Genomic DNA, 27,122 nt, shown 5'->3' on the forward strand with positions numbered 1-27,122 from the left:
CATTTCCATGCCTTATAAATGCTTTACAAACACTGTTTGGTACACTGCATAACGTTCCGTGCGTCTGCAAGACAGCACATGCGAGTACATGATTTTGAATACATCCAAACCGCCCCCTCAGAGACATTGGCTCCACCAATTTTGTTTTATTTGAGTTCGTATATTCTCCGTACCTTGTCATGGACGGCCTGAGTATGATTTGACTCCTTAAGTTCAAAAGGTACGGAAAATTGTATCTTTGTCTCATGCTCACGTGTGTGTAGTTACACGCATGTACTTCAATGCAAATGCTATTGTCGCATACACGTGCAATGTCGGACCAGCTCACTAGGTGGGCCACACGTGCCAGATTCCACGCTACAGAAAGGCAGGCTTACAGATGAACGGCGGACTGGATAAGAGCTTTCCAATTTGTTCATTTGTTTCACAATCATTTTCGATATCATAAGTATATATAAAAGCTTGATATTTAGAATGTCTTGATGTTATAGTCCACCTCATGGACTGCTTGGATCTCACACGTGTTATAAAGGCGTGATATCATAAGTATATATAAAGGCTTGAAGAGGATCCCATCCCTTCATCTTTAGCCCAAGACAGTAGGAAAAATACACCACTGGCCCACATCAACTGCCAGAAGGAAAATAAGGAGGGAAACGGATTGGCTACTCCCCCTGACACTAGCCAGTGGCTGGTGGTGGGTGCTATGTGGGCCCCACTATGATGTATGTGTTTCATCCATGCCGTCCATCTATTTTTACAGATCATTTTACGGTACGAGACCAAAAATGAGGTATATCCCAATCTCCCACATTGCAGGAAACAGTATTTAATTAGCGTCGACCATTAAAAACATTTTGGGGGCCATAAAAGTTTTGGATCACGCTGATTTTTGTTTTTTCCCTTCATCTGGGCCTATATGACCTAATCAACAGATTGGATGTCAAATAAACAGTACAGTTGGCCTTAGGAGGATTTTAATGGTGGATATCCAATCGCTATTGTTTTCATGTGGTGTGGTCCACCTGAGACTTAGATACCTCTCAATTTTACTATCAAGCCTAAAATGATCCGTAAAAATGGATGAACGGAATGGATGAAAAACATACATCATGGTGGGGCCCACAAAGCACGACCATCAGCCAATGGGCTGGTGTCAGGGGGAGTAGCCAATCCGTTTCCAATAAGGATAGACTCCTTTGTTTATTTTGCACAACTCAAAAATGACAGGGGTTCGCCCTCCTCACTTGTGGCACTGATTTACAGCTATCCAAGCCATCCAAATTCTAGGTCCGGATGTGGATGGGTTATATCCCTAAAATTACATTGATCAAACAATCCCAACCGTCCAATTGACAGCTATCAAATGGATGGTTAAGAGGAAAATATTGAGTGGTCCAAATTCGATGTGAAAATAAGATATTTAATACTAGTAGGGATTGTGCGATGCCCAATGCATGTGACAGGCATGGCCCACCTGGGTTTTGGATCAAGGTGATTTTTGGGTTGTCCCTTTCTTCCAATGAGGCCTAGGCCAAGGTAGGCCGAGGTTGACCCTAGGCAAAAGACAAAAATGCCCAAACCTCATGGCAGTTAATTATAAGGGCAAAATTAGCCTAACACTAATCAAGGCATGTACAACAGTAGTGGGTCTGGCATATCCAATAAAGAGGGAGGGTCACGTGCATTTCAAGAACTTTACTGCAATAAAGTAGGTGAGGCCAACCGTGATGATTGTGATAAATATGTTGGGAATGCAACAAGTTCTAACACGACTTGCTGGAAGTAAAAGCAACCTAAGATATAATCAAATAATGTAATGGAGAAAGAAAATTCAAACAATTAAAGAAAACACAAAAATTTATGAGAAAAAACTCCTTACAGTATATATATATATATATATCACAGCACAAAGCAACAAACAATTATCTATATCAGAAGAATTACAAGAGATTGAACAACTCACAAATGAAAAACCCTACCTTTATCCCTCTCAAAACCCTTGACTCTCAAGCTTTCATGTTTTGCGTAACCCTAATCGCATAATTAACATGGTATTTTTACACCCCATACACAATTAGAAACAAAACAAACACTTATATAGAAATTGCAAAAATTATGGATCGGACTATCGATTGAATTGACTGTAATTGATAGGCCATCGAACAAATCGAAACCTCGGTTGATCGAATCAAAAAGGCCAAAAGTGTCCAAAGAGTAAAGTTGGATTTTTAAGATTTTCTCGATCAAATTAACAAGGTTGACGATTGAGTCGAAAATTTTATTTCAACAACATATTAAAGTCCCTCAATCAATAGTTTCCACCATAGCTTTAATCTTCCAGCTCCACTGTTTCAAACTCCTATCACCATCTCTAATTTCTTTCATAGCAGCATCATTCATCATCTTCGCTTATTGTGCACACTCTGTCTTCATTTTTTCTTTGTCAAGGCTAGAGAAGTCCAGCAAAATCTGAATTTCACTACAAGAACCACTTTTATAAGCATGTCCACTAGATTTTCATTGGTGTGAATTTTCTCAAGAATAACACCGCATTCCTCTAGCATTTGTCAGATAAAATGATGACGCACATAAATGTATTTAGCCTGGGAATGGTACATCGAGTTCTTCGCTAAATTGATTGTGTTTTCTCTATAACAATGCACAGGTATAACTTCATGTTGAAGCCCCAAATCATTCATCATCCATTTAAACCAAACGGCTTCCTCAAATGCTTCCATCGATGTCATATATTCCACTTCAGTTGTGAAAAGAGCAACTACATACTGAAGCTTCGACATCCAACTGATCGTTCCACCCGCTAACACAAACGAGTAACCAGAAGTCAACCTTATGTGTCCACATTACCAATATAATTCGCATCCACATAGCTTACAGTTCTCTTATCATGTTTTTCAAATGTCAAGACATAGCCCATCGTACCTCGTATGTAATAAAGTAACTATTTCATTATCTTCTCGTGTTGCTTACCAAGGTTTAATATGTATTTGCTCATAACACCTACAACATATGAAATATCTAGTTTAGTATAGACCATGATGTACATAAGACTGTCAATCGTACTCAAGTAGGGCACACAAGACATATACTGATTTTCTTCATCTGATCCGGGACATTGTTCGAATAAAGCCGAAAATTTGCAATATGGGGTGTGCTAATTGATTTTGCATTTTCAAGTCCAAACTTGACCAAGACCTTCTTCCTAAGACAACCATAGATTACTCATTTCCTCATCTTTCTGTAAATCGATATCAAGAATCCTTTTTTGCGGCCTCCAGATCTTTCATCTTAAATGTCTTTGATAATTGAGCCTTCAATATATTAATTTCAAATATGTTATAGCTGGTGATAAGCATATCATTAACATACAATACTAGAATAATGAAAATTTCACCACTCAGTGATCTAAAGTAGACACGATGATCAAAATCACTTTTGATAAGCCATTTGCTCAACATGAAAGAATTAAACTTCTTATACTACTGGCTATGCTATTATTTCAGGCCTACAATAACCTTTTTAACATGTAAACTTTATTATCTGTTCCCCGTATCTTGAACCCTTCAGGTTGCTTCATGTAGATATGTTATTCTAATTCCTCATGTAGAAATGCAATATTCACATTTAACTGTTTCAATTTCAGATTGTATTGACCAACCAATGTCAATACGAATATGATAGATACTTACTTGACCATTGGTACGAATATCTCATCGAAGTTGACACATTCTTTCTGAGCATAACCCTTCGCTACTAATTCAATTTTGTACCTATTCAGTTTCTTCCAAAAAACCTACTTGCACTCAATCGCTTTCTTACAAATTAATAACTCTACCAGCACCCACATTTTGTTCTTGTATAGAAAGTCCGTCTTATCACGCATTGTTGTCATTCACTTCTTTGCACATGTGTCATTTAATACTTTTTAGAAGGTCGACGAATCCCCCTAATCCAACATTTTGAGTCATCTATGTATCTCAATAGTACCCCATGATCTCCTACTCGATTTCTCCTAAAAGGTGGTGGCACCACCTCTTCCTGTACATTTGTTTGCGACTCAGCTTCTTCAAGTGTTTCAACTTTTATCTTTTTCAACATCAATCACTATTTTTTTTATTCATTGTGTTTATCCTCTGGAACAATGAACCTTCATCGAACTTGACGTTCCAGCTAAATAAGATCTTGCATGAAATTCGGTGCTATAATATGTATCCTTTCACCCCATTATCATAGCCAACAAAAGTACACTTTTTAGCTCATTGGTCTAGCTTATATTTCTTAACTGAAAGTGCATAAGAGTAAGCATTACGACCAAATATACGCAACACTGAGTAAACAACTTCCTAACCACTCTATAATTCATCTAGAATTTTATAATCAATCGATCTAAACGAAGATCGATTTACTAAATAATAAGTTATGTTTATGACCCCAGTCCATAGCTCCTTACCCAACTCAACATTACTCAACATACTTCCAGCTCTTTCTGAAAGAGTCTTATTCAAACGTTTAGCCGCACCATTTTGTTATGGCGTATGCTTCATTGTGTTATGTCCTCTCATCTTTGCAACACTGATTAGACTCCCTATAAGTAAATTCTTTGTCGTTTTCTATCCTCAAAATTTTCAACTTTCGCCCTGTCGACTTTTCAACCATTGCCTTCTATGCTTTGAAAGTAGCAAAAATATTGGATTTATGTTTCATGAAATAAACTCATACCTTTCTAGAGAAGTCATCGATGAATGTGACAAAGAAATACAACCCTTCTTCAAAAACAAAGAGCGATGACCCCCACACAACCAAATGCACGTAATCAAGTTGTCATTTATTAACATGTTTTCCATTTAAAAAATTCGACCTTGATTGTTTTCTGTATATGTAGTGGTCATATATATTTAAATCAAAATTTTTAAAACAAGGAATTAAACCAAAATCGAGAAGTACCTTCATACCACTTTCGCTCATGTGACCTAGGCACGTGTGCCACAAATGTACTCAGTAGAATCTGTTATAGACGATGCAACTCTACCTGATAAGAATTCTTGGTCAACTTGTGATGGTTTTCACTCTGTTGTGCTTTAATAACAGTGAGTGTCCCTTTAGAAACTTTCATGATACCTTTATAACTAGCGAATTTGTACCCCGAGTGCATCTAGAGCTCATAGAGATATCAAATTCTTTTTCAAATTCTAAATGTGTCTCACATCGGTTAGAATACACACTACCCCATCAAATATTTTGATGCAAACCAAACCAATTTTTATCATAATACAGGCATGATCATTTCTCATAAGAATAAGGCCACCATTATACTCGCTATATGCGGTGAACCAACTCCAATGAGAACACATGTGGTACGATGCCTCTATCCAAAATTCACTCATTGTACAAAGTAACCAACCTTGGACGCTGACAACAGATCACACCCACTTGTCCCTTCTTTGGATTCCACTGAATTAGCTTCCTTTGGTGAATCATCGGATCTCTTCTCTTTATGGGCTTTAGAATTTGTATAATCCTTCTTCATATGTCTCATCTTGCTATAATTTCAACACTTCAACTTTCTTTTGTCCTTCAACTTGGACCTCGATCACAACTTCCCATTCTCTCACTCAGACTATCTTCACCAAGCAACCAGTGCACCCGTAAAAGTACATTCCCCTCCAATATTCCTTTCCAATTGCTTCGATTGAATGGATGTAATAACGATGTCAATGCCTAAGGTATACCTACCATAGCACGGAATATCCACCAGATACTCGTAGGACACCAGGAGAGACGTCAACAAAATTAGAGCTTTGTCTTCTTCATTGATCTTCACCTCCACACTTTTCAGTTTACAAACCAGTTTATTGAAGATATTGATGTGCTCAAAGATATTCAACCCTTTTGTCATCTTTATATTATAAAATTGTCTCTTCAAATATAGACGATTGAAGAGAGATTCCGTCATATGGATGCTCTCCATCTTCACCCACAATCCTGAGGTGGTCGTCTCATCAATGACATTGTATAAGACTTCGTCGACCAAGTACAATTGCATTGTGTTAATCGCCCTCTGATCAAGTTTATCACAATCCTCTTCCTTCATCGATTAAGGACATTTCGCTTTCCTAAGGAGTACATGCAGCAACTATTGTTGAATTAGGAGAGTTTTAATCTTCAACCTCCATAATTCAAAATTATTTGTACCTGTAAACTTCTCCACCTCGAACTTCACATTCGATCTCATCGATGTCATGTCTGCAGATTCAATCTAAAAACCCAACGTATGCTCTGATACCACTTGTTGAGAATGTAACAAACCCTAACATGACTTGTTGGGCACGGGAGCAACCTTAGACAGAATTAAGCAACGCAATAGAGAAAGAAAATTCAAGAAACTATAAAGAACACACAAATTTTATGTGGAAAAAATCCTTGCGAAAAAATAACCATGACACAAAGAGACAAACAATTCGCCATATCAAAAGAATTACAAGAGATTGAACAACTTACAGACGGAAAACCCTAGCTACTCTCTCAAAACCATTGGCTCTCAAGCTCTCATGTTCTTCTTAACCCTAATCATGTGATTAACATGGTATTTTTACACCCCTGTAATTGACGCCTTTGTCAATCGAATTGAAAATGTCCAAAAGTGTCCAGAGAGTAAACTTGGATTTCTGGGATTTTCTCGATCGAATCGACAAGGTTGTTGATCGAATCAAAAATCCCATTTTAGCAATTGATTAAAAGCACTTGATTAACAGAATCTACATCTCTCATTCATTTTTCTAGATCCTGTTAGAATATGGACGAAAAAATGAGGTGGATCCAAAACTCAAATGGGTTGCGCAACAAGAAACAATAAGGATTGAATGTCCATGTTGAAATATTCATAGGTCCACAATAGTTTTGGATTAGGCTAAAGTTTTTGTGTTTTTAGTTCATCCTAGTAAGAATGACCTTAAGAACGGTATAGATGGCATATAAACATCATGGTGGACCCAAGGAGGTTTCAACCGGAGGCATTTCCCTACCCACTTTTTCAAGTGGGGTAGGTTGCTTGAGTTTTGGATCCCTACCCAATTTTTCCTGTGGGACAACCCACTTGGTTGTTAGATCCACCTTATTTTTAAGCCCATATCCTGACATGATTCGGCAAAACAAATATGGACCCTGTGGATTTCTTACAAATATCATAGTGGCCCCACCTAACTTCTTGTTGCACTAGGTTCCTACTTTCCACGTGAACAGTTACACACAAATACCTACCTACACATTCAAAGCAAAAGAGAGAAAGGTTGAAAAGCTTTCTACGGGGCCACTAGAATGTTCTATAAATGTAGAGAGCATATTAAATGGAAGCGGATTGGCTGGTGTACCACACATTGGCTATCTAGCTGGTGCATTGATGTCAGCAAGTTCCGTGGGTCCCATAATGAGGTATGTGTCATATCCAAACCGTCCATCCCTTTGGAGTGCTTGTCGTAAGGCTTGAATCGAAAAATAAAATAGATCTAATGATCAAGTGGACCACACTGCAAAAGGCACAATGGGTATTGAACATCTACCATTAAAACCCTTTTAAGGGTCACAGAAGTTTTGGATCAATATGATATTTTTTCCCTCTTCATCTAGGTTTTTGCGACCTTATAAATAGATTGGATGGAAAATAAATGTTATTGTGGGCCCTACAAATATTTTAACAGTAAAAATCATTACCCCGCTGCTATTTTTGGTGCGGTCAAGTTGACCTTTGGATATGATTCATTTTTTGGCTCATGCTCTACAATGACCTTAAAAAATGTATGAACGGTGTGGATATAATAAATACATCATTTTGGGGCCCATTTAAATTTTATATCCTTTGAACTGTTTGTACAACTCGGAGCTCGAGGTGCATCACGACTTGTCTTCGCGTGAGACGTACCCACACCACCCACACCAGCTATGCAAAATCCACTTTGACCATTAGATGCACAATCTCACGTTAGGCCCATGATAAAAAAAAATCAAGCCAATGTGTGAATTAGGTGGGCCAAAAAAAAGATAAAAGGAAAAAAAAAAAATTTTAAATAGAAGAGAACGCCTATGCTTCAAATTAGGTCACTCAACTTATAATTAGATTGGATTTCTTAAACACACGCGCCCGAATGAGTGACCTAGTGTCGAAACTCCACGCAGCATACCACTGAGGCACGGCAACCTACAGGTGCCAAAATATTGGCTTTTATATACACTCCACTCCATGTTGCTAAAATGAGCAAATCATGCATGATATAGTGAGTCCAATGTGCCAGGGCAAGCTGGGCTATTCGATGATGCATGTTGAACATTAAGCCTAGATTTCAAGCCCAGCTCAGCTAAGGCCTTACCCTTGAGCTAAGTTTGTAAGCCCAAGCCATGGTCCTGCGTGACTTAGACCACCGAGCTTTTTAGTTTTACAGCTTCAAGTTTAAAAAAGGAAACAGATGGTCAACAATCAGGATTTAAAAAAAGAAGAAATAGACTAGGACAGGAGAGGACGGCCACATAGATAATCCTACATTGAGAATGATAGTGAGTTGTAGTCTTTCTTTGTCACCTACATGTTTGTGACTTGAAGTCTTTTCTTACCATTGATTGGGGAGGACTAGGATTGAGTGCCTACCTAAGTATGGGTGTAGACCACTGCTTTGTTGGAGCAATGTGGCTGGGATCCCTGGCTGTGGGACTCTTCGTAATTGTATATTCATTATATCCATTCTGCCTGTCTGTTTTGAAAACTCATTTTAATGTATGATCCCAAAAATGATTCAAATCTGAATCTTAGGTGGACCATAATATAGGAAATAGTTGATAATCAATCATTAAAAACTTCTCCTTGGATACAAAATTTTTAGATGATGCTGATATTTGAGTGGTTACTTCATTTAAGATTGTGTGACCTGATCAATATGTTGGATGGCAAATAAATATTTTGATGGCCCTATGAAGTTTTTAAATTGAGGATTCAATCACATTGTTTACTGTGGTAGGGTTTACTTAAGATTTGGAACTGCTTCATTTTTGGTATTATGTCCTTAAAATGAGCTGTCAAAATGAATGGACAGGTAGGTGTGGGCATGAGTGTGTGTGGTGTGGGGGTGTGTTAAAAAATAAAAAATAAAAGGCTGTTGATTGGTATATTAAAATATTATTATATGCGTAATGTCATTTCAGACTATGCTCCATCTATACCATTTGGAGAGTCGGGGGAGATATTTGATTTTATAAACGGCTAGGACTTCGCACTTGGCACGTGTGTATACCATTTGGAGAGTCTGGAGAGATATTTGATTTTATAAACGGCTGGGACTTCGCACGTGGCACGTGTGGCACTTGCAATGTGCGTGCCAGGGCTTATGTCCGGAACACATGGAGCTCACATACACTACCTAACGGTCAATATTTTCAAATTCAAAAGGACCGCAGTTACTTGAAGACGCTTCGTCTTGTAGTCCGCGGGCTAAACTTAAATCGTAGTCCATTGCTGGCCACGTGAATGAATGATCGAGACCGTTCAATAATGGGTCCATCGTGAATGGAAAGAGTGGGATTTAATAAGAAAAATCCCACCTATTCCATCTACGGACACAAATCATTGACTGATCAAAGGTTTGCATTCGAGTCCATCTTCGAATGGTTTGGACCATCATTGCATAAAAACAAGACCGTCCATGGCCTATCCATCGTGGGGCCCACCCATGAAATGGGTCTTACGCTGACACTAATGGTCCAGCTGCCGGACTATGATTTCATTTCAGTAGTCTGAGGACTACCTTACCTTACCTTATTCGAATTTTCTGGTGCACAAAATCAGCGAAAATCAGCCGAAATAAATTGCACTGCCACGTCAGCTGGCTGATACTAAATGCTACAGTTGGGGTACGCAATAAAATCTGCTTCTGATACGTTGCCAGCAATACATGTACGAACGATCATGACCCATAGACATGCAAGCTACTCTTATACACGTGGCATGTATTTAAGTTACTCCGAACCGTTCAAATAATGATTACCATTCAGGATTAGAGATCATCGAAAATTTATATCGTAAAGGTGATCATAGCCATCCGATTGGTGGACATGAGATGGACGTTTATAGTTTAAATACTTCGAGACTTGTGGCACAGTACAGGTCACCAGAACTTGGGAACTTTGAAAACGGATCACGTGCAAGCAAGGTACCAAAACTTATGGTACCTCACCTGCTGAGATGATACTTGTATAGAAAATCAGTACAATGAAAGTTGTAGAGCCCCACAGTGAAGATTACCATACATAAAAATCAATCTGGTCTGTTAATCAAAAGGACCAAACTTTTGGAATTAATGAAAAACCGACGGTCCTATTTAACATAGATTTATGGCCCACCTAGTCAAAAAATCAGCTTGATTATCTGGATTGGTGATCTTCATGGTGTGGCCTATTTTCATCATGGTACTGATTTACTACACGTGGCATGTTACGTGGGAAAGATGAAATAGTACCACAAGTTGTGGTACAGTTGAGTGTAGGGGAATAGTTCTCATTAGCACTGTCAAGAGTACCAGCGTTATTCTCACCGGGGCATGCAGAAGGAAGAGTTAGGTACGCTGCGGACGGAAATCGTGGGCCGTGCGTAAAACACCCAATATCTGTGGAGCCCACCATGTTTTATATGTAAATCCACTCCGTCCATCAGGTTCCATCATCGATTCTAGACTTAGAGAAAAAAAAATCTAGATAAACAACTCAGGTGGACCATACTATAGGAAACAATGAGGATGGATGGAAACTGTATGTTTGTTTTTTGGGCTACCATGGCCTTTATCTTTCATCGAAACCTGTAATCAGGTGTAAATCACAAGGATTGAGTGAATATAGAAAAATTAGCTAGATCCAAAGATCATGCGTGCCATGCCGAAAGAAATTACAGGTTCTACTCTACATCATTCCCATTAGTGTGGCCCATCAGAGACCTCTATAGGTCTGATATTTTGTATTTACGGTTAAATTAAGTTTTATCACTTGATGGAAGGAGTCGATTTACATATAAAATATGGTGAGCCACACAGATCTTTGGTATTTTACGGGTGTTGCCGATGATTCCGTCCCGTACACTGCGGTCGAATAATAATAATGCACATTCACTTATTAATTGGACATATATCATTCTAATTACTAAATCCAAACCGTCAAATTAGTGATACAAACTAATATAGACATATCACAATACTCAATTTTATAGGAAAATGCCTACCTCTGATTGATGTATATTTGTTTACACTTCTAAATACATATCCACTTATCTAAAACTTATATCCATTTGTTCATTGTGCATTTGTGGCTAGTAACCATCTATCTTGGAAAGTTCGAACGGTATTAGATTGAGGCGAACATATGCCACGTGTATGGTGGGCATGTGCATGAGTATGGAGCAATACGATGTGACAGAGTATCCATGTTTTTTATTGTGTAGTGTGAGTCTGCAACAGCTTCACTCCTCACCCATTTAAGTATCTCTCTCACCACACAGAGAGCAGTCAGCGCACATAAAACAAGAGCTTTTTGTTCCCGAACAGGGACACTGCTTTTCATGTAGAGGGGTATGCCTACTCTTTATTGAACTCTAAAATCTTTTGCACTGCCGTACCTGATGGTTTTTCATGGCCTACCTCTCTGTGTATGGCTTACTTTCATTGCTTATGTGACTAGAGGAGCATTGAGGGTTGAGGACCATCCACAGGAGTAGAAGAAACAGACCCAAGATATGAAAATTTTAAGTGGGCCCCACCAAAACACATACATGCATGCATTGATGGTTTTGCTATTTTTGTAGTACAAGAACCAGAGGAAGAGAGCTTTCAAGATGGGTTTTGAAAGGTTTGGGCTTTGTTCCAATTGGGTTTTTGCATTTGGGTCTCTCTCTTTTGTAGTACAAATACAAAAGGGGGCTTCCAAGATTAGTTTTGAAAGGTTTGGGCTCTTCTCCAAAAGGTTTTTGCGTTTGGGTCTCTCTCTTTTGTAGTACAAATACAAAAGGGAGCTTCCAAGATTGGTTTTGAAAGGTTTGGGCTCTTCTCCAATAGGTTTTTGCATTTGGGTCTCTCTCTTTTGTAGTACAAATGCAAAAGGGTGCTTCCAAGATTAGTTTTGAAAAGTTTGGTCTCTTCTCCAATAGGTTTTTGCATTTGGGTCTCTCTCTATCGCTCATGCAGTCCTCTGGTTTTAGAAAGGTTTGGGCTTTGTTCCAATAGGTTTTTGCATTTGGGCTCTCTCTCTCTCTCTCTCTGTGATGTTGTGTTGGAGCTGAGAATCCTTGAAATTTAAGGAAAGCATCTTGTAAAAAGGATGTGAGCTGTTTTTTGTTTCTTTCATTGAGAAGTGTTGCTTCCTCTACATTTCTTCTTCCATCTTTTGGGCTGTTTTGATTCTTTCTTTCTTTTGCTTTTCTTTTCTTTTTTTCTTTTGTGAACTTTGGTGTTTCTTTCCTCTTCCTAGAATCCTACTCTCGCCAGTGTGTGCGCGGTGGGTAGCCGTTCATCAGGTGGGCCCCACCATGAATGTCCCGTGGCCTGGTGAAAATCAACCCGACTGGGCCCACACGTCTGCGTCCTATCTCAGGAGTTGGTCGTCTTTCTTCCTAGCCCTCCATTTTTTTTCCCAACTCAGTGGGATGTGGAAGATCTAAGCCACCGTGTCACACTTGTGTGAGATTGGGACCGTCCGTCAGGTATGGCCCACCATGAAAATGCGCCTTCCGAGACCTGAAGTGCACGTCCATTGGCAGATCGGCCTTATTCACGGTGGGCCCCAACTGATGAATGGCCCAGATCTAGCACTCATGTGCTCCTTGCCCGTTCTCCACCACCCTCCTCCCAGCCCTGTTAAGGGGCACTCATGTGGCTCACCTGGTGACTGGACCAGCCTGGTTTTTGGGCCCATATCACATAAACAGTGGGACCCACCTGATGAACGGCCATGCCCACATGCTGCGATCGGCGAGAATAGAATTCTCGACCCAGGTGACCTGGCATCTCTTCTGTAAGCATAAAAGCTAATTTGAGTTCTGGTTTCAAGACTCCCTCTTTCCTAAGCTTCTTCATAGAGAGGAGGTATAAGAAGAAGAAGAAGAGCCTGGTCTCTTATATTGGTTTTGGAATTCGATTTCTGGGTGTTTTAGTATAGATAGGAAACAAGAATCCTAAGGCGGGAAATGGCTTTGCAAAGCGTTGGAATTCTGATAAACATTTGTTTATCTGCCTATAGTGAATTCAGTTCATGAAGAGTATTGAATCTTGAGAGTATTGGAGCTGTTGTTCAGTGATCGGAGTAAGTGGGCCACCATGGGGGATATCGTCATCAGCCATCCTCCACAGGAACAACTGCAGGATCTAGAATTCTGCATCGACTCGAATCCACCTTGGGGTAAGCCTCTTGTAACTATTTCTACACTCTTCCACATTGATCATTGCAATCTATGAATGCTAAACTATGCTAGCCACTCTATCTGAAGAGCCCAGTAATGGGGAGTGTTCTTCCCCAAATCGAACAGCTAGGATGATCCAACGAACAATGTGTTCACCTAATATCATTTTCAGATTATTATGGTTGCAAATTGAAATTGAAATTTCTTTCAAGATATAACACTACTGCATAAGCAGTTATCTTCATAAGGATTACATGATCTCATACAAATCTACAAAAGATTGCTTCACATGATCAGAAATATGTGGCCGTTGATTCGAATTCGGAGTACTGTTTAAAACTGACAATGACCATGTATTACAAAGCAATATGATAAGAGATGATGCAACGTAGTTACTTAATATGTCATAACTTATATATGAAATGATGGAAGTTAGCATAAATGCATGCTTGTTGAATAAATCGAAGAATAAATTTCTACATTCTAAATCTAAACTTTTAAGTTACAACTTAATATACAACAAAACCAAAATTTCGGTATGCTAGAGTAGCGGTCTGGATCGCAAATGACCATAAACTGGGTAATGCAATCCAGATTTGAAACAAAAAATCAAGGGGTTAGCGATCTAGTAACTTTGTGATCAGGTAGGAGAACTGGGTTGAGCCTGTAACAGTGTTTGATACTGGCTTAGCGCAAGCATGAGGCTGTGCTGCAAGGAACCCAGAGCCTGTGACCCCAAAACACAAGTCAAAAACAGCAGAAGAGCCCTGCCCTAGAGAACCAAAAACACGGAGCAAGCAAAGCAATGCATGGCAATCGGTTAGGAACCAAAAATAGCTAAGCACAAAATGAAAAGAAAGTATAAAAACAAAAACCACAGAAATTCAAGATTTCAATTGTCGACATCCTTGGCCTTGGAGTGGTTCTATCCAGTGGTTCTATCAGTACAAGGATCGTGCTTAGCTCATCTTAGTTCAGCATGTTCTTTCGAAGCAATTCTTCAAAAAAAAATCTTTTGAAATATATTCCAATTATTCAATATGAGGATAGCCTTTAAAATGGACGGTGGCTGATCAAAGTTTCAGATTCACTGTTTCGTATCATCTTAGTGCAGCATGTTCTTTCGAAGTAATTCTTCAAAAAAATAAAAAAAAAGTTCTTTTGAAATATATTCCAATTATTCAATCTGAGGATAGTCTTTAAAATGGACTGTGGCTGATCAAAGTTTCAGATTCACTGTTTTGTATCATCTTAGTTCAGCATGTTCTTTCAAAGTAATTCTTCTTCTTCAAAAAAAAAAGTTCTTTTGAAATACATTCCAATTATTCAATCTGAGGATAGTCTTTAAAATGGACGGTGGCTGATCAAAGTTTCAGATCCATTGTTTCGTATCATACTCCATACGAATGTATATCAGTTCCTGTTTATTTGTGTAGCCTTGACAAAACATCCAAACTCAAATCAAAGAGGACAGGGGTAATCCTCTTTCATTCACACCCTGCATGCAAACAGGCTCCTAAAAGCCACAAAAGAAAGGAAATGAGTTTGCAATGCGAGGAGAAATAACCCCCAAATCCCTCATTTGGGTGTCGGTAGCCTCTTTACCACTGTTTGTAAACAAGATATTTATCTTAGAAGCAAAATTTCATCCATTAAAAAAGCCAACCATCAAGATTCCGAAGGATGCCACTTCACCCAAGTGATCCTATCACTTGAATTGCTTTCAAAACCATAAGTCTAGGTGAGAAAGAACTAGAGAAGATTCTCTAAAACCTTACCATCTCTATAAGCAAATACTAAACCTTTCATTTATTCCATCATGAACTGTTTGTAGTTCTTACACTCTCATTGAGTTAGGTTGAAACTCCACTGGCCGAGACCAGTCAAAGTGAGGTTTATTTTTGAATTTAAAAAAAGGAGGAAAACATAGGAAATTTTGTGTGTTTATCTTGTTATGTAATGCACTTAAATATCATAACATTGTTTAAAAGTCTTTCTATATTCATATGTCAATAGTAAATGAGAAACGCTCTAGTGCTCCCAGAGCACTATATAAGTTATAGTTTCCCTAAACTCCTAGTTTTATTTGTTCACTCGGACGGTCCAATCGATTGATCTGAACAGTCTATTAATTTCAAAACACATCTCATGGGCTACCATGTAAATATAGAACTGATTGGATGATTAAATCCATCCTTGATCTGCCTTTTTTATTTAGCCATCCTTTTTCCCAAGCCATGGATGGAATGTTCGTGATTGCCTAACAAAAGCAATCCTTTGGAATCATAAGCAATCCATGGGGCCCACCTTGATTCTTGGTTCCCATCCCTAAATTTCATTGTGGCATATAATGGTTGGAGTGGATTTCATATAATCATCACGGTGGGCCCTATAAAAATCAAGGGTGGATGTCTCTCTCTAAACTATTTCCTTTGGTGTGGCCCACTTGAATCACAGGTCTTCCCAATTTTTGGCCCTAGTCCTAATGGGAGATTACACATCTAATGGTTATAGTGAATCTCACATACTGCATCAGGGTGGACCTTATAAAAAATCAAGTGTGGGCATCCCTCTACCAAATGTTTAGAAGATACTATATTATTACTTGTAGGACACCTTGATTTTTAATAGGGCCCACCTTGATGTGTATGTGAGATCTACTCTAACATTAGATGTGTAATCCCACATTAAGCCTACGGCCAAAAGATCGGGTGCGCTGCATAAAAGGAAATAGTTTGGAGAGAGACATCCACCCTTAATTTTTTACATGGCCCACCATGTTGACTATATGAAATCAATTCCAACCATTAGATGGCACACCAAAATTTAGGCATGGGGCCCAAAAATCAGGCCCATGCCCGCTTCATGCGGGCCACATGAAGGTACATTGTTTCCAATTCTATGGTCTACCTGAATCACAGATGGGGCTGATTTTTGGGCCTTGTGCCTGACATGGGTTGACACACCTGGTGGTCGGAGTGGATTTCACATGAACATTGTGGTGGGGCCCACCTAAGTTGCAACCTCTTGCTCCCCAACTTTCCTATTCTCTATTTAAAAAGGGGACTTGTATGATACTCTAGCAAATGCATAACACTTAGATGTCCATGCACTCAGAAATTGTACACATGTCACATATTAACTCAAATTAAACCAATAATTACATTGTGGAACCCACTGTCACTAAGTCACGGTCCTCACATCAGATTGTTTGAACGATCTTGACCTTTGATTCGTGAACACTTGTTTGTTGCAACAGGACCATTGGATATTTTTCATTCTCAACTGTCCAATAAATGTCCACCAATCTCATCCTGACGAGAAAATAAACCTAAATTTTGGGTTATGAGACAGTTTGGACCATTTAATTTCAATTACTTGTACACCACATATGCAAATTATAAAATAATTAATTGGTTGTATTTTCATACATGTCTTTTATGATTTATAAATTATATGAATTGATTTTGAATATAGTTGCATTACTTTTGTCAGATAGTGCATGGTTTAGGACCTTATATACAAGGGAAACTTACTATGTGCACTTGTTTTTTGTAATCTCTTTATTTCCAAGTGTGTAATGATTTCTTTTTAAACATCCCCTGAAGTTTCATTAAAAAAATTGACCAATTTCCCAAAAACAATGAAATGTTACACGATACATCTGATATTTCCCATGCAACAACCAATAGTTTCCGTATCCCAAGGGTGTGATACATCCCGTCAATACCGATACTGAAAACATTGTCTGAGAGCACTGGAGAATCTTTCATAGTAAATGCACTATAATCATGTGTGGAAAACTACATAGATCAATTGATTGGTGAACCCATACGTAGTTTGTTATGATTTTACGAATTAAAAATGACAGCCAGAAATTCTCTTGCAGATCAAACAATGATATTGGCATTTCAGAACTACATTTTAATGCTCGGGACGTCTGTGATGATCCCATCCATGCTGGTCCCTCTGATGGGTGGTAGTAATGTAAGTTGGCTCATCATACTCTAGCTGCCAAAATTCTCAAACGAATTCTTACAGTACATATACAATTCAGGGTGACAAAGCAAGGGTCATACAGACACTCCTGTTTGTAGCTGGCATTAAAACGTTACTTCAGACACTATTCGGAACTCGGTTGCCTGCAATTATCGGTGGATCTTATGCTTTCGTGATACCCGTCCTCTCAATCATAGGCGATCCTTCACTACGTCAGATTTCAAACAATCAAGAAGTACGGTCGGAGAGCAAAGCTAAGTAGGTGGTGCATTACTTTTAGGATGCTTTTTCTCTCATCAGCCATCAGCATCGTTCCCTAATATCTTGCAGAGATTCTTACAAACCATGCGTGCAATTCAAGGAGCGGTTATCGTCGCATCGAGTTTGCAAATCGTCATCGGTTATAGTCAGCTATGGGGAATCTTCTCACGGTATGTTTTAGATTTTTCTGAATTATCTTTCGATGCTTGTGCTGCATTTGGAAGTGCCCCAGAATTGGCATTTGGTTGAATTTGTTGGTGGGGTCACTGCATTTTGAACTTTGCTAGTGTTTGGGGCAGCGTGAAAACAAAAACCCTACTGTGCGTGCTATCATTTTGCCATTTTAACACTGCCAAAAATGAATTTCACTCATTTCAAAATGAGTGGAATATCAATTCGCAGAAAAGCGTTCTGCCCGCCTACAATTCTCGAGCCATCCAAATGGAACCTTACACATCATGTATTTTAACCATGGTGAATTCTTATTGACAGATTTTTCAGTCCGCTGAGCATGTCTCCAGTAATGTGCTTACTCGGTCTGGGGCTACTGGAGAATGGCTTTCCCGCGGTGCTTCATCTATTCCCTTCCTCTACAAAGGAATTTTATGATCTTTGGCTGGAGTATGTTCCTAGTATATCTTCTTTTTCAGTTTGTGCAAGTGGGGCCAATGGTCTAATGATCCAGATTGTTCGTTTAATGGGCCCACCCTCAATAGATAGACAATGCCATGAAATTTTCCCAGATTAAGTACCTGGCATACACCCAGATCCATAGCTCAAGTGGTAGACCTAAGTGAAAGATATCTCAGTTTCAACACTGAGGTCTTGGCATCAATTCCCTTGTGGGGGTGGTTAACAGTGAAGTGTGATCTGACAGTGGGTGTACTAACAAGCTAACAAAAAAAAAAAAGTACATGGCATCTGACTTTTTCTTCAGTTGAATATGGACCGTTGTTGTATTTCTTTCATTAACTTGGAAGAGATTTTGGTACATGGCCCATCACTAGATCATGGTCTGGATTAGTGATTACTGAACTATGTGTAGTTTGTGCAGCTGGGGTCAAAATGATCCAATGATCCAGATTGTTCGTTTGACAGCCCCACCCTGGATGCATGGACAATGCCATGAAAATGTCCCAGACTCCAAGAACCTAGCGTTTTGGCCTCTTTTTTTTCTTTAATTTGAATATGGACTGCTGTTGTATTTCTTTTATTAACCCGTACGCGATTCTAAGGCATGACCCACCCATAGACGGGGGGGTCATGGTCTCGATGGATCAATGCTTATTGAACAATGGGCCCCACTTGTGCTAACTGAAAGCCCACGGATACTAGACATGACCTCTGATTGAGGATCATAAAATTCCTGTCCTCACTACTATACGTCCTTCTAGCTTTATTTATCCGAAGTACGGTTTTCATGCAGGTCGGAAAGTGTGTAGAAATTGGAATTCCAATGCTTCTCACAGTCATCGCATTTTGCCTGGTATCTCCACAAAATGCTCTGATCTATTGTTACTCCCTACATCAGCTTGTAGCTCCATTACTGAAAAGGGTTGTGGTCTGATTGGAATTGCAGTATCTGAAGCATATCAGGATATGGAAAGATACACCTGTGTTCGAGCGGTTCAGCATTCTTCTGAGCATCGTGATCATATGGTTGTATTCCTATCTCTTGACAGTTGGAGGTGCCTACAGACATGTACCGGAAAAAACCAAAGATCATTGCCGCACCGATAGAGCTTATCTGATATCATCTGCACCTTGGTACGTGAACTTAACCTCAAGAACAAATTTGTTTTCTTCTATGTTATAGATTATACAGAGCAGCATGTAACATAATGAGAAGCTAAATCCATAGAAGTGTGATGGCTAATCGCTCAAATCCCAGAATCCTGCTCTACCCATATGACACTGTGCGATGGCATGTGTGTGTGAGATCCAGGCAGTTTGTCAGATGGGTCCCATCGTGGATGTGCCATGGCTCAAAAATCAGGTGGGTGTGGCTTCGGTGGATCCCCAGATCCACAGAGGTGGGTGAATCACTGGTTGTGGGGCCCACCACCATGATGTATCTTCATTACATCCTTGCTGTCCATCCGTTTTAACAGCTCATTTTAGGACATGATCCCAAAAACGAAGCAGATCCAATCTCAGGTGGACCACACCATAGGAAACAGTGGTTATTGACCATTAAAAACTTCTTGTGGGCCACGAAATTTTTGGATCAAGCTGATATTTTTGTGGTCCCTTCATCCAGTTCTTTGTGACCTTGTCAACAGTGTGGATGGCAAATAAACATTCTGGTTGCAACCAAGATGTTTTTAATGGTGGGTATTCAATCAAAACTGTTTCCTTTGGTGTGGTCCACCTAAGACTTGGATCTGGTTCATTATTGGAATCATGCCCTAAATTGAGTTTTCAAAACAGATGAACAGTGTGGATGTAAGTCACATACATCCCAGTGGGCCGAACAGTCAAGGATCCACCCACCTCAGTGGATCCAGGGATCCACCGAAGCCGCGCCCAAACCAGGTCTGTCCAGTCATCCATCATATGGGGCACATGCATTTTTGAAAACAATTGACTAGTGATCTACATTTGCATAAACATGTGGCCCGTGGGATGACGGGACATACCTGATTTTCAACCAACGGGCAGTACCACCTTATGAACAGCCTAGTATCTTCCTCTGCTGCCAATGTTGCATGTGCCACCAGATCCAGGTGGGTACCATCATTGATGTGTCACACTTGGAAATGAGGTCTGTACTCCATTCATCAGTTGGGCCATGCAACGGGATGTTAAAAATAATTGACCAGAGGTCTACATTTGCTTAAACAGTGGTGTGGTCCATCTGATAACTGGACAGACCACTGCATGAATCACATGATGATCACGAATGGCCCAGATCTCACACGTGTGGGTCCAAAAGAGCAGGGCTTGGAGTAATTCACAGGTTTGAAATTCAAATGATGTTGTTCATGTCCTATATTCAGGTTCAAGTTCCCCTATCCTCTTCAATGGGGTGCTCCCACGTTCAATGCGGGCCATTCATTTGCCATGATGGCAGCAGTTATCGTTTCGCAGATAGAGGTGATTGTGCTTGGGTGTTTGGAATGAGAAATTTCCAGTTTTTGATGGGCTTCCTGTTGGGATTTGGATTCTCACTTGTTACTCTACAATTTCAGTCCACTGGCGCTTACATCGCCGCATCGCGTTTTGCCATGGCCACACCGCCACCTGCCTATGTTCTCAGTCGTGGTATTGGATGGCAGGTATAATCCAACGGTTGATATTGTCGAAAGTAGAATCCAGAGGCATACAAATATGAATTTGAGCAATCTGGGATCTCTTAGACTCATCTCAAGTACCATGATCAGTTTTATATTTGTTCAATGCTCTTAGGAGGTGAGCTTGACTGAACAGTTCTTTCCTAAATGGTGGTAACGCAGCATCCATACATGTATGGGCATACATGGATGTCAATCCAGACCACCAAAATCATGGGCCCCATAGTGGATGAACCACAGCCCAAAAGCCATAATGATCTGACAACCTTATCTATTTGATATCAGCCATGAATTTCTCATAAGGTCATTTTCATTTCAACTGTCAATCTTATGGCCACCAATTGGATGGTTCCGCTCGGCTGATCAGTGTGGTTTTCAGGATCATGTTCGTGCAACGTCTGTGATGGATAATTCACCACCATTAAGGAAGAACGGGAAACACACATTGTAGCATGATATCATGTGTTGAATCTGGACACATGATCATTATCCTTTCAACTATCAATCTCATGGCCACCAATTGGATGTTTGGATCATCAAATCAGTGTGATTTTCTGGACATGCAACATGCTTTCAGTGAGGCCAACGATTTCGATGGTCTGGATTGATATACATCAATGCCCCACTTACCATCCATGAAATGATGTACCGCACATGCTAGTCTACCCCTTTCTTTTGGTCACTGTTTTGATTAGTAACTCCATATAGGGAATTGGTGTGTTGCTCGACGGCCTCTATGGAACTGCCACCGGATCAACCGTTTCAATGTAAGAAAACCATCTTATCTTTCGGAACTCATGAACATTCTTCCATGGACATTTAAAAGACTACTGATATTTTCAATCTCATTTCAGAGAGAATGTGGGGCTGCTTGGGCTATCTCGAGTTGGAAGCCGCAGGATCATTCAAGTGTCAGCAGGCTTCATGATTTTTTTCTCAATCTTAGGTACAGTAGTAATCATGATGGGCCCACTTCCGATCTCCATTGATCACTGCTTCCAACACTAACCTTGTATCTGCAGGGAAATTTGGAGCTTTGTTCGCATCCATTCCCTTCCCAATATTCGCCGCACTCTACTGTGTTCTATTTGGACTGATAAGTACGCCATATTCGATCCCTAGTGCTGTTATCTGAAGAAGCATTACTTAGCAAAAATCATCATTACAAGATAATTTAGACAGCCATCACAGATGGGCCATGCCCTAAAAATCTCCCAGATGGAACAATCCTACCCACTCAGTTGGTGGCTAGCAAAGCAAACAGATGGTTAAGAAACAAACTACAGCAGCAGTCCATTCAACTTAAGGGGAGGAAAAAAAGAAAGAAAGGATTGGATGTGTTAGATTTTCCAATCTTGAATATATATATATATATATATATATATATGAGAAATGCTCACACACAACTAGTTGGACAATTCAAATTGGTCCAACTAGCTCTGCATTAAATTACTTAAATATCTCTTTCTATCTACACGTAATGCCTACATATGAAAGGCAATGTGACATCAAGTATCACATGGCTATGTTGGGAACACGTGCCAAAGATCTAGCTTGTTTATCAAACATGGCCACTGATTAAATTTTATTGGCCAAAAATTAATAAATGAACTTTATAGTTGAATCCACACTTGTAAGTTGAAACTAGATTATTGGAATGGGTTTCTAACTGCCCACTTTTCTTGTATAAAAATATTATGAACTATTTATAAAAATATATATATTTTTTTTAATACCTTTCATATACGTACAAATTGATTAACGGATTGGATTTCTTACACATTTGATACATTATCCAAATCCATCACAAGTGCACATCTTCTATGGTTACCTCACTTTTTTTAAAAAAAAACAAACCTCTTCCTCCTTTCTCTCTCTCCACATTTAATGCTCTCTCTCCCCTGTGACGCTAGAAACTGAACGGACGTCAGTTGCCTTTTAGCCTTCCGCAACTTCCTGCCATAGGAAGCTATTGGGGCCCACTTTGATGTTTGTGATAAATCTATCCCGTCCATCAGATTTTCTATATCATGTTAGGACATGAGCTTAAAAATAAGACAAATCCAAAACTTTAGTACCCACACAATAAGAAAAACTGCAGATTGAACGTCTATTGTTGAAACATATGTGAGGCCACAAAAGTTTTGGATCAGGCTAATATTTTTTGTATTTTCAATTCATCATAGTAGTAAATGACCTTATAAAATAGTATAGATGCAGTATAAACATCATGGTGTGGACCCATGGAGGTTTCAACCATAAACTTTTTCCCTAACCACTTTTTCTTGTCCCACAACCCATATGAGCCGTGGATCTACCTTATTTTTTGTCCCATGTCCTACCATGATCTGGTATGACAGTGGATAGGGTCTGTGAGTGCATGGTACTCTTTCAGAGTGTTTTCAAAGGGGACTGGATTAGACGTTACCTTGACTATGGGGCCCACCTTGATGAACGTGTTATACATCATCCCTGTCCATCAGTTTTTATTAATCATTTTAGGACTTGATCTCAACATTCGATGTTACCTTGACTGTGGGGCCCACCTTGATGAACGTGTTGTACATCATCCCTGTCCATCAGTTTTTATTAAACATTTTAGGACTTAAATCTCAACACTTAAGTATATCCAAACTCAGGTGGGCCACATCATTGGAAACAATGTTTATTTAATGGTCACCTTCAAAAACTAGTTAGGGACCACCTATGGCCCACTGCAATGTTTATTTGCATAACATGATCTAGAAAAACTGATGGACAGGATAGATTTATCAGATAGATCTGGATGAAGGACAAATACAAAGATTAACTCAACCTAAAACTTTATGGCCCACATTAAGTTTTTAATGGTCAATCAGTATTGTTTCTAGTGGTGTAGTCCAATTTAGGTTTGGATCTTCTCAAGTTTCAGGATCAAGCATAAAATGCGATGAAAGAATGGATAGGCAACATGGATATACAATACATTCATCAAGGTGGGCCACATGTGGTTAGGTTAGCACCCACTCACATATTACCCGGTGACACCTAATACACTCTCATCTGGAAAGAAGCTTAAAAGAGGGCATGGATTGGGTATTACCTCCACCAGACCTATCTACCTATCCAGGACGGATGGCCGTGTCAGAGGCTCTATGGGCCCAACGTGATCTATATATTTTATCACCACCATTCATCTATTTTGACAGACATTTTATCCCATGAACCCAAAAAAAAAAAAAAAAGATAGATTGGATGCTCAAGTGGACCATGTCACATGAAATAGTGGGGATTGAACTCTTACTCAAGATAGATTGGATGCTTAAGTGGACCATGTCACATGAAATAGTGGGGATTGAACTCTTACTCAAGATAGATTGGATGCTCAAGTGGACCACATCACATGAAATAGTGGGGATTGAACTCCTACTCTTGAAAACTTCCTAAGACCCACTGTCATGTTTATTTGCCATCCAACCTGTTCACAAGGTCACATAGACCTGTATGAAGGGAAAACATAAATATCAACTTGATCTAAAACTTTTGTGGCCCCCAACATGTTTTGAACAGTAGGCTATAAATCCCTACTATTCATGTGGTGTGGTCCACTTGATCATTTGATATGCCTCCTTTTCAAACCCATGTCCTAACACGATCTAGAAAAACTGATGGACAAGATAGATTTATCACAAACGTCATAGTGGGCCCCACTTAGCTTCCTATAGCATAGGGATGGAGATTGCATTAAACGAGAAGAGATAACATTAAATGATAAGAGATAGAGAGAAGGAAGAGGCTTTTTCCCAAAGAAAATAGGATGAGGAGACAAGCAGTACATGTGCGATGTATTTGAGTAAAGCACCACATGTGTAAAAAAATCTAGTTCCTTAATTAGGTAAGGTTCTTTGTAAGCATGTGAATGACATGAAATATTATTTTCTGTGATCAACAGTATGATATATTTATACTAGAAAAGTTAGTTATTAAAAATCCATTCTAACAGTTCAAATTTAACTTGCATATATGGATCTGAGAATGAAATTCATTTACTATTTTTCGCAAATAAATTTTAATTAATAGGCTCTGAGAGAGTATGTAAGATAAAGTCTTATAGGGGTACAACAAGAATATGCGTCAAAGATCTACACTGTTCGTGGGCATTATATGTAAATAAAGAAAGATATTTTTGTAATTTAATGCACAGCTAGTTGGACCAATTTGAATGGTCCAACTAGTTGTGTGTGAGCATCTCTCTCTCTCTCTCTCTCTCTCTCTCTCTCTCTCTCACTCTATATATATATATATTGGCATGATGATCAATGGTCTGAATAGCTAAACTCCATGGTTTTCATCTGCAGCATCTCTTGGACTATCATTCCTCCAATTCACAAACATGAACTGCATGAGAAACATGTTCATCACCGGCCTCTCTCTTTTCCTTGGGCTATCCGTTCCGCAGTACTTCAATCAGTTTTTTTCTTCTTCGGGTCATGGGCCAGTGCACACGAGAGCAAGCTGGGTGAGTTATTTAGGCTGTGTTTGGATGCTCAAGTGAATTGAATTCTGATATATAGTTCATAATCAGTAAGTGCCCTCAATTTGCACTTGGGTTTCTTGCAAGTGATATTCACATTACATTATCCTCAATGTGAATGCCAAAGAAATTGCAATTTGCTTGGTTCCACTTTATTAGACTAACAAATTCAACTCAATTAAATTGTGCATCCAAACACACCCTTCATTTCCTTTAAGCTGCGTTTGGATGCACATGCACAAGTGAATTGAATTGCGATATAGTTCATAATCATCAAGTACCCTTAATCTGCACTTGGGTTTCTTCCAAGTGATATTCACATTGCATTACCGCACTTGGGTTTCTTCCAAGTGATATTCACATCGCATTACCCTCAATGTGCATGCCAAAGAAATTGCAATTTGCTTGGTTCCACTTCGTTAGACTGATCGAAACTCAATTAAATTGTGCATCCAAACACACCCTTCATTTTCCTTTTCATTGGAACAATCTCTACAGGACCACTTTAATGGCATTATATTTATGTTGCTTTCAGTTTGACGGTTTTCTCAACACGGTGTTTTCATCGGCGCCGACAGTTGCGTTGATAGTCGCCATTGTGTTGGACAATACAGTAGATGTTGAGGGGTCAAAGAAGGATAGGGGAATGCCGTGGTGGGCAAAGTTCAGAAACTTCAGAGGGGATGTAAGGAATGAGGAATTCTACACACTCCCCTTCAATCTCAACAGATTCTTCCCTCCAACCTGAGGGGTTTTTGTGTTTTTTTTTTTTTGGTATTCCCTGTTTTTGGTCAGGTTTGCATGTAAGCTGAAAGCAGAGATTTTGCTTATGTAAGTAAATCATTCATTCATGAATGTAGTCCTTTTGATGCATGAAGATTGTATCTATGAATATCTCTTTTTGGATTGTGAGATAGGAGAAGAAAACTGTAACTATTATCCAATGAATGTTTTCCATGGATTCATGAGCGCTATTGAAACATGGATTCTCATGGATGTCATTTTTATAGGGTCTTGTTTGGATAGCGAGTGGAAATCTCATATTCTTTTATTTACTCTATCCATCCATTTTTCCACCTCATATTAGGGTATGATCCCAAATTTGAGGTAGATCCAAATCTTAGGTGGACCACATCACAGGAAACAGAGGTAATTGAATGTCCACCGATAAAATTTCCTTGGGGCTAGAGTTTTGGGTCAAGCTAATATTCATGTTTTCCCTTCATCCCCTTCCGTGTGACCTAATCAACAAGCTGGATGGCAGATAAACATTACAGTGGACCCTAGGAAGTTTTTAATGGTAGGCAGTCAATCACCATTGTTTACCTATGGTGTGGTCCACCTGAGAGACTCATTTTTGGGCCTATGCACTAAGATGAGCTTGCAAAATGGATGGACAGCATGGATAAAATATCATGGTGGGGCCCACAGAGCACTGACCAGTAATGTCCCACTGGTCAGTATGCAACGCCAGCCAGCTAGCTAGTGTCAGAGCTCTATGGGCCCACCATGATGTATGAGTTTTATCCAGCCGTCCGTCTATTTTGCTAGCTCATTTTAGGGTATGAGGCCAATCCAAAGCTCACGTGGACCTCACCACAGTTAACAGTAGGGATTG

At 39.4% G+C, this 27,122-nt stretch overlaps 2 protein-coding genes across 2 annotated transcripts in view; one reads left to right on the forward strand and one right to left on the reverse strand.

Annotated features, from left to right (window-relative positions):
• LOC131238813 (putative pentatricopeptide repeat-containing protein At1g68930) overlaps nucleotides 1–27,122 on the reverse strand; it is a 64,634-nt gene that overhangs the window by 6,757 nt on the left and 30,755 nt on the right. The window contains exons 11-12 of the mRNA XM_058236408.1: nucleotides 14,122–14,275; nucleotides 5,677–6,106 (exon numbers count right to left, since the gene is read on the reverse strand). Coding sequence (XP_058092391.1) covers nucleotides 5,677–6,106; nucleotides 14,122–14,275 — 584 coding nt within the window. The remainder of the gene's footprint in view (nucleotides 1–5,676; nucleotides 6,107–14,121; nucleotides 14,276–27,122) is intronic.
• Nucleotides 11,707–26,448, forward strand: LOC131239575 (nucleobase-ascorbate transporter 1-like). The gene is made up of 15 exons (XM_058237344.1): nucleotides 11,707–11,892; nucleotides 13,297–13,437; nucleotides 17,328–17,425; nucleotides 17,496–17,672; nucleotides 17,768–17,868; nucleotides 18,191–18,266; nucleotides 19,125–19,184; nucleotides 19,278–19,465; nucleotides 20,698–20,794; nucleotides 20,890–20,976; nucleotides 21,700–21,758; nucleotides 21,846–21,937; nucleotides 22,014–22,091; nucleotides 25,329–25,489; nucleotides 26,040–26,448. The coding sequence occupies exons 2-15, from the start codon at nucleotides 13,356–13,358 to the stop codon at nucleotides 26,250–26,252; spliced, it is 1,569 nt and encodes a 522-aa protein (XP_058093327.1). The 5' UTR covers nucleotides 11,707–11,892; nucleotides 13,297–13,355; the 3' UTR covers nucleotides 26,253–26,448.

The sequence above is a fragment of the Magnolia sinica genome, chromosome 3 (genome assembly GCF_029962835.1).
Source record: "Magnolia sinica isolate HGM2019 chromosome 3, MsV1, whole genome shotgun sequence".
Taxonomy (NCBI): Eukaryota; Viridiplantae; Streptophyta; class Magnoliopsida; order Magnoliales; family Magnoliaceae; genus Magnolia; species Magnolia sinica.

Bases quoted from the DNA above. Each gene is read 5' to 3' on its own strand.
- LOC131239575 (XM_058237344.1), top strand. From the start codon at position 13,356: ATGGGGGATATCGTCATCAGCCATCCTCCACAGGAACAACTGCAGGAT. The intron at 20,795-20,889 runs GTGATTGTGCTT...CTACAATTTCAG, and splicing joins TTATCGTTTCGCAGATAGAG to TCCACTGGCGCTTACATCGC. The intron at 25,490-26,039 runs GTGAGTTATTTA...TGTTGCTTTCAG, and splicing joins TGCACACGAGAGCAAGCTGG to TTTGACGGTTTTCTCAACAC.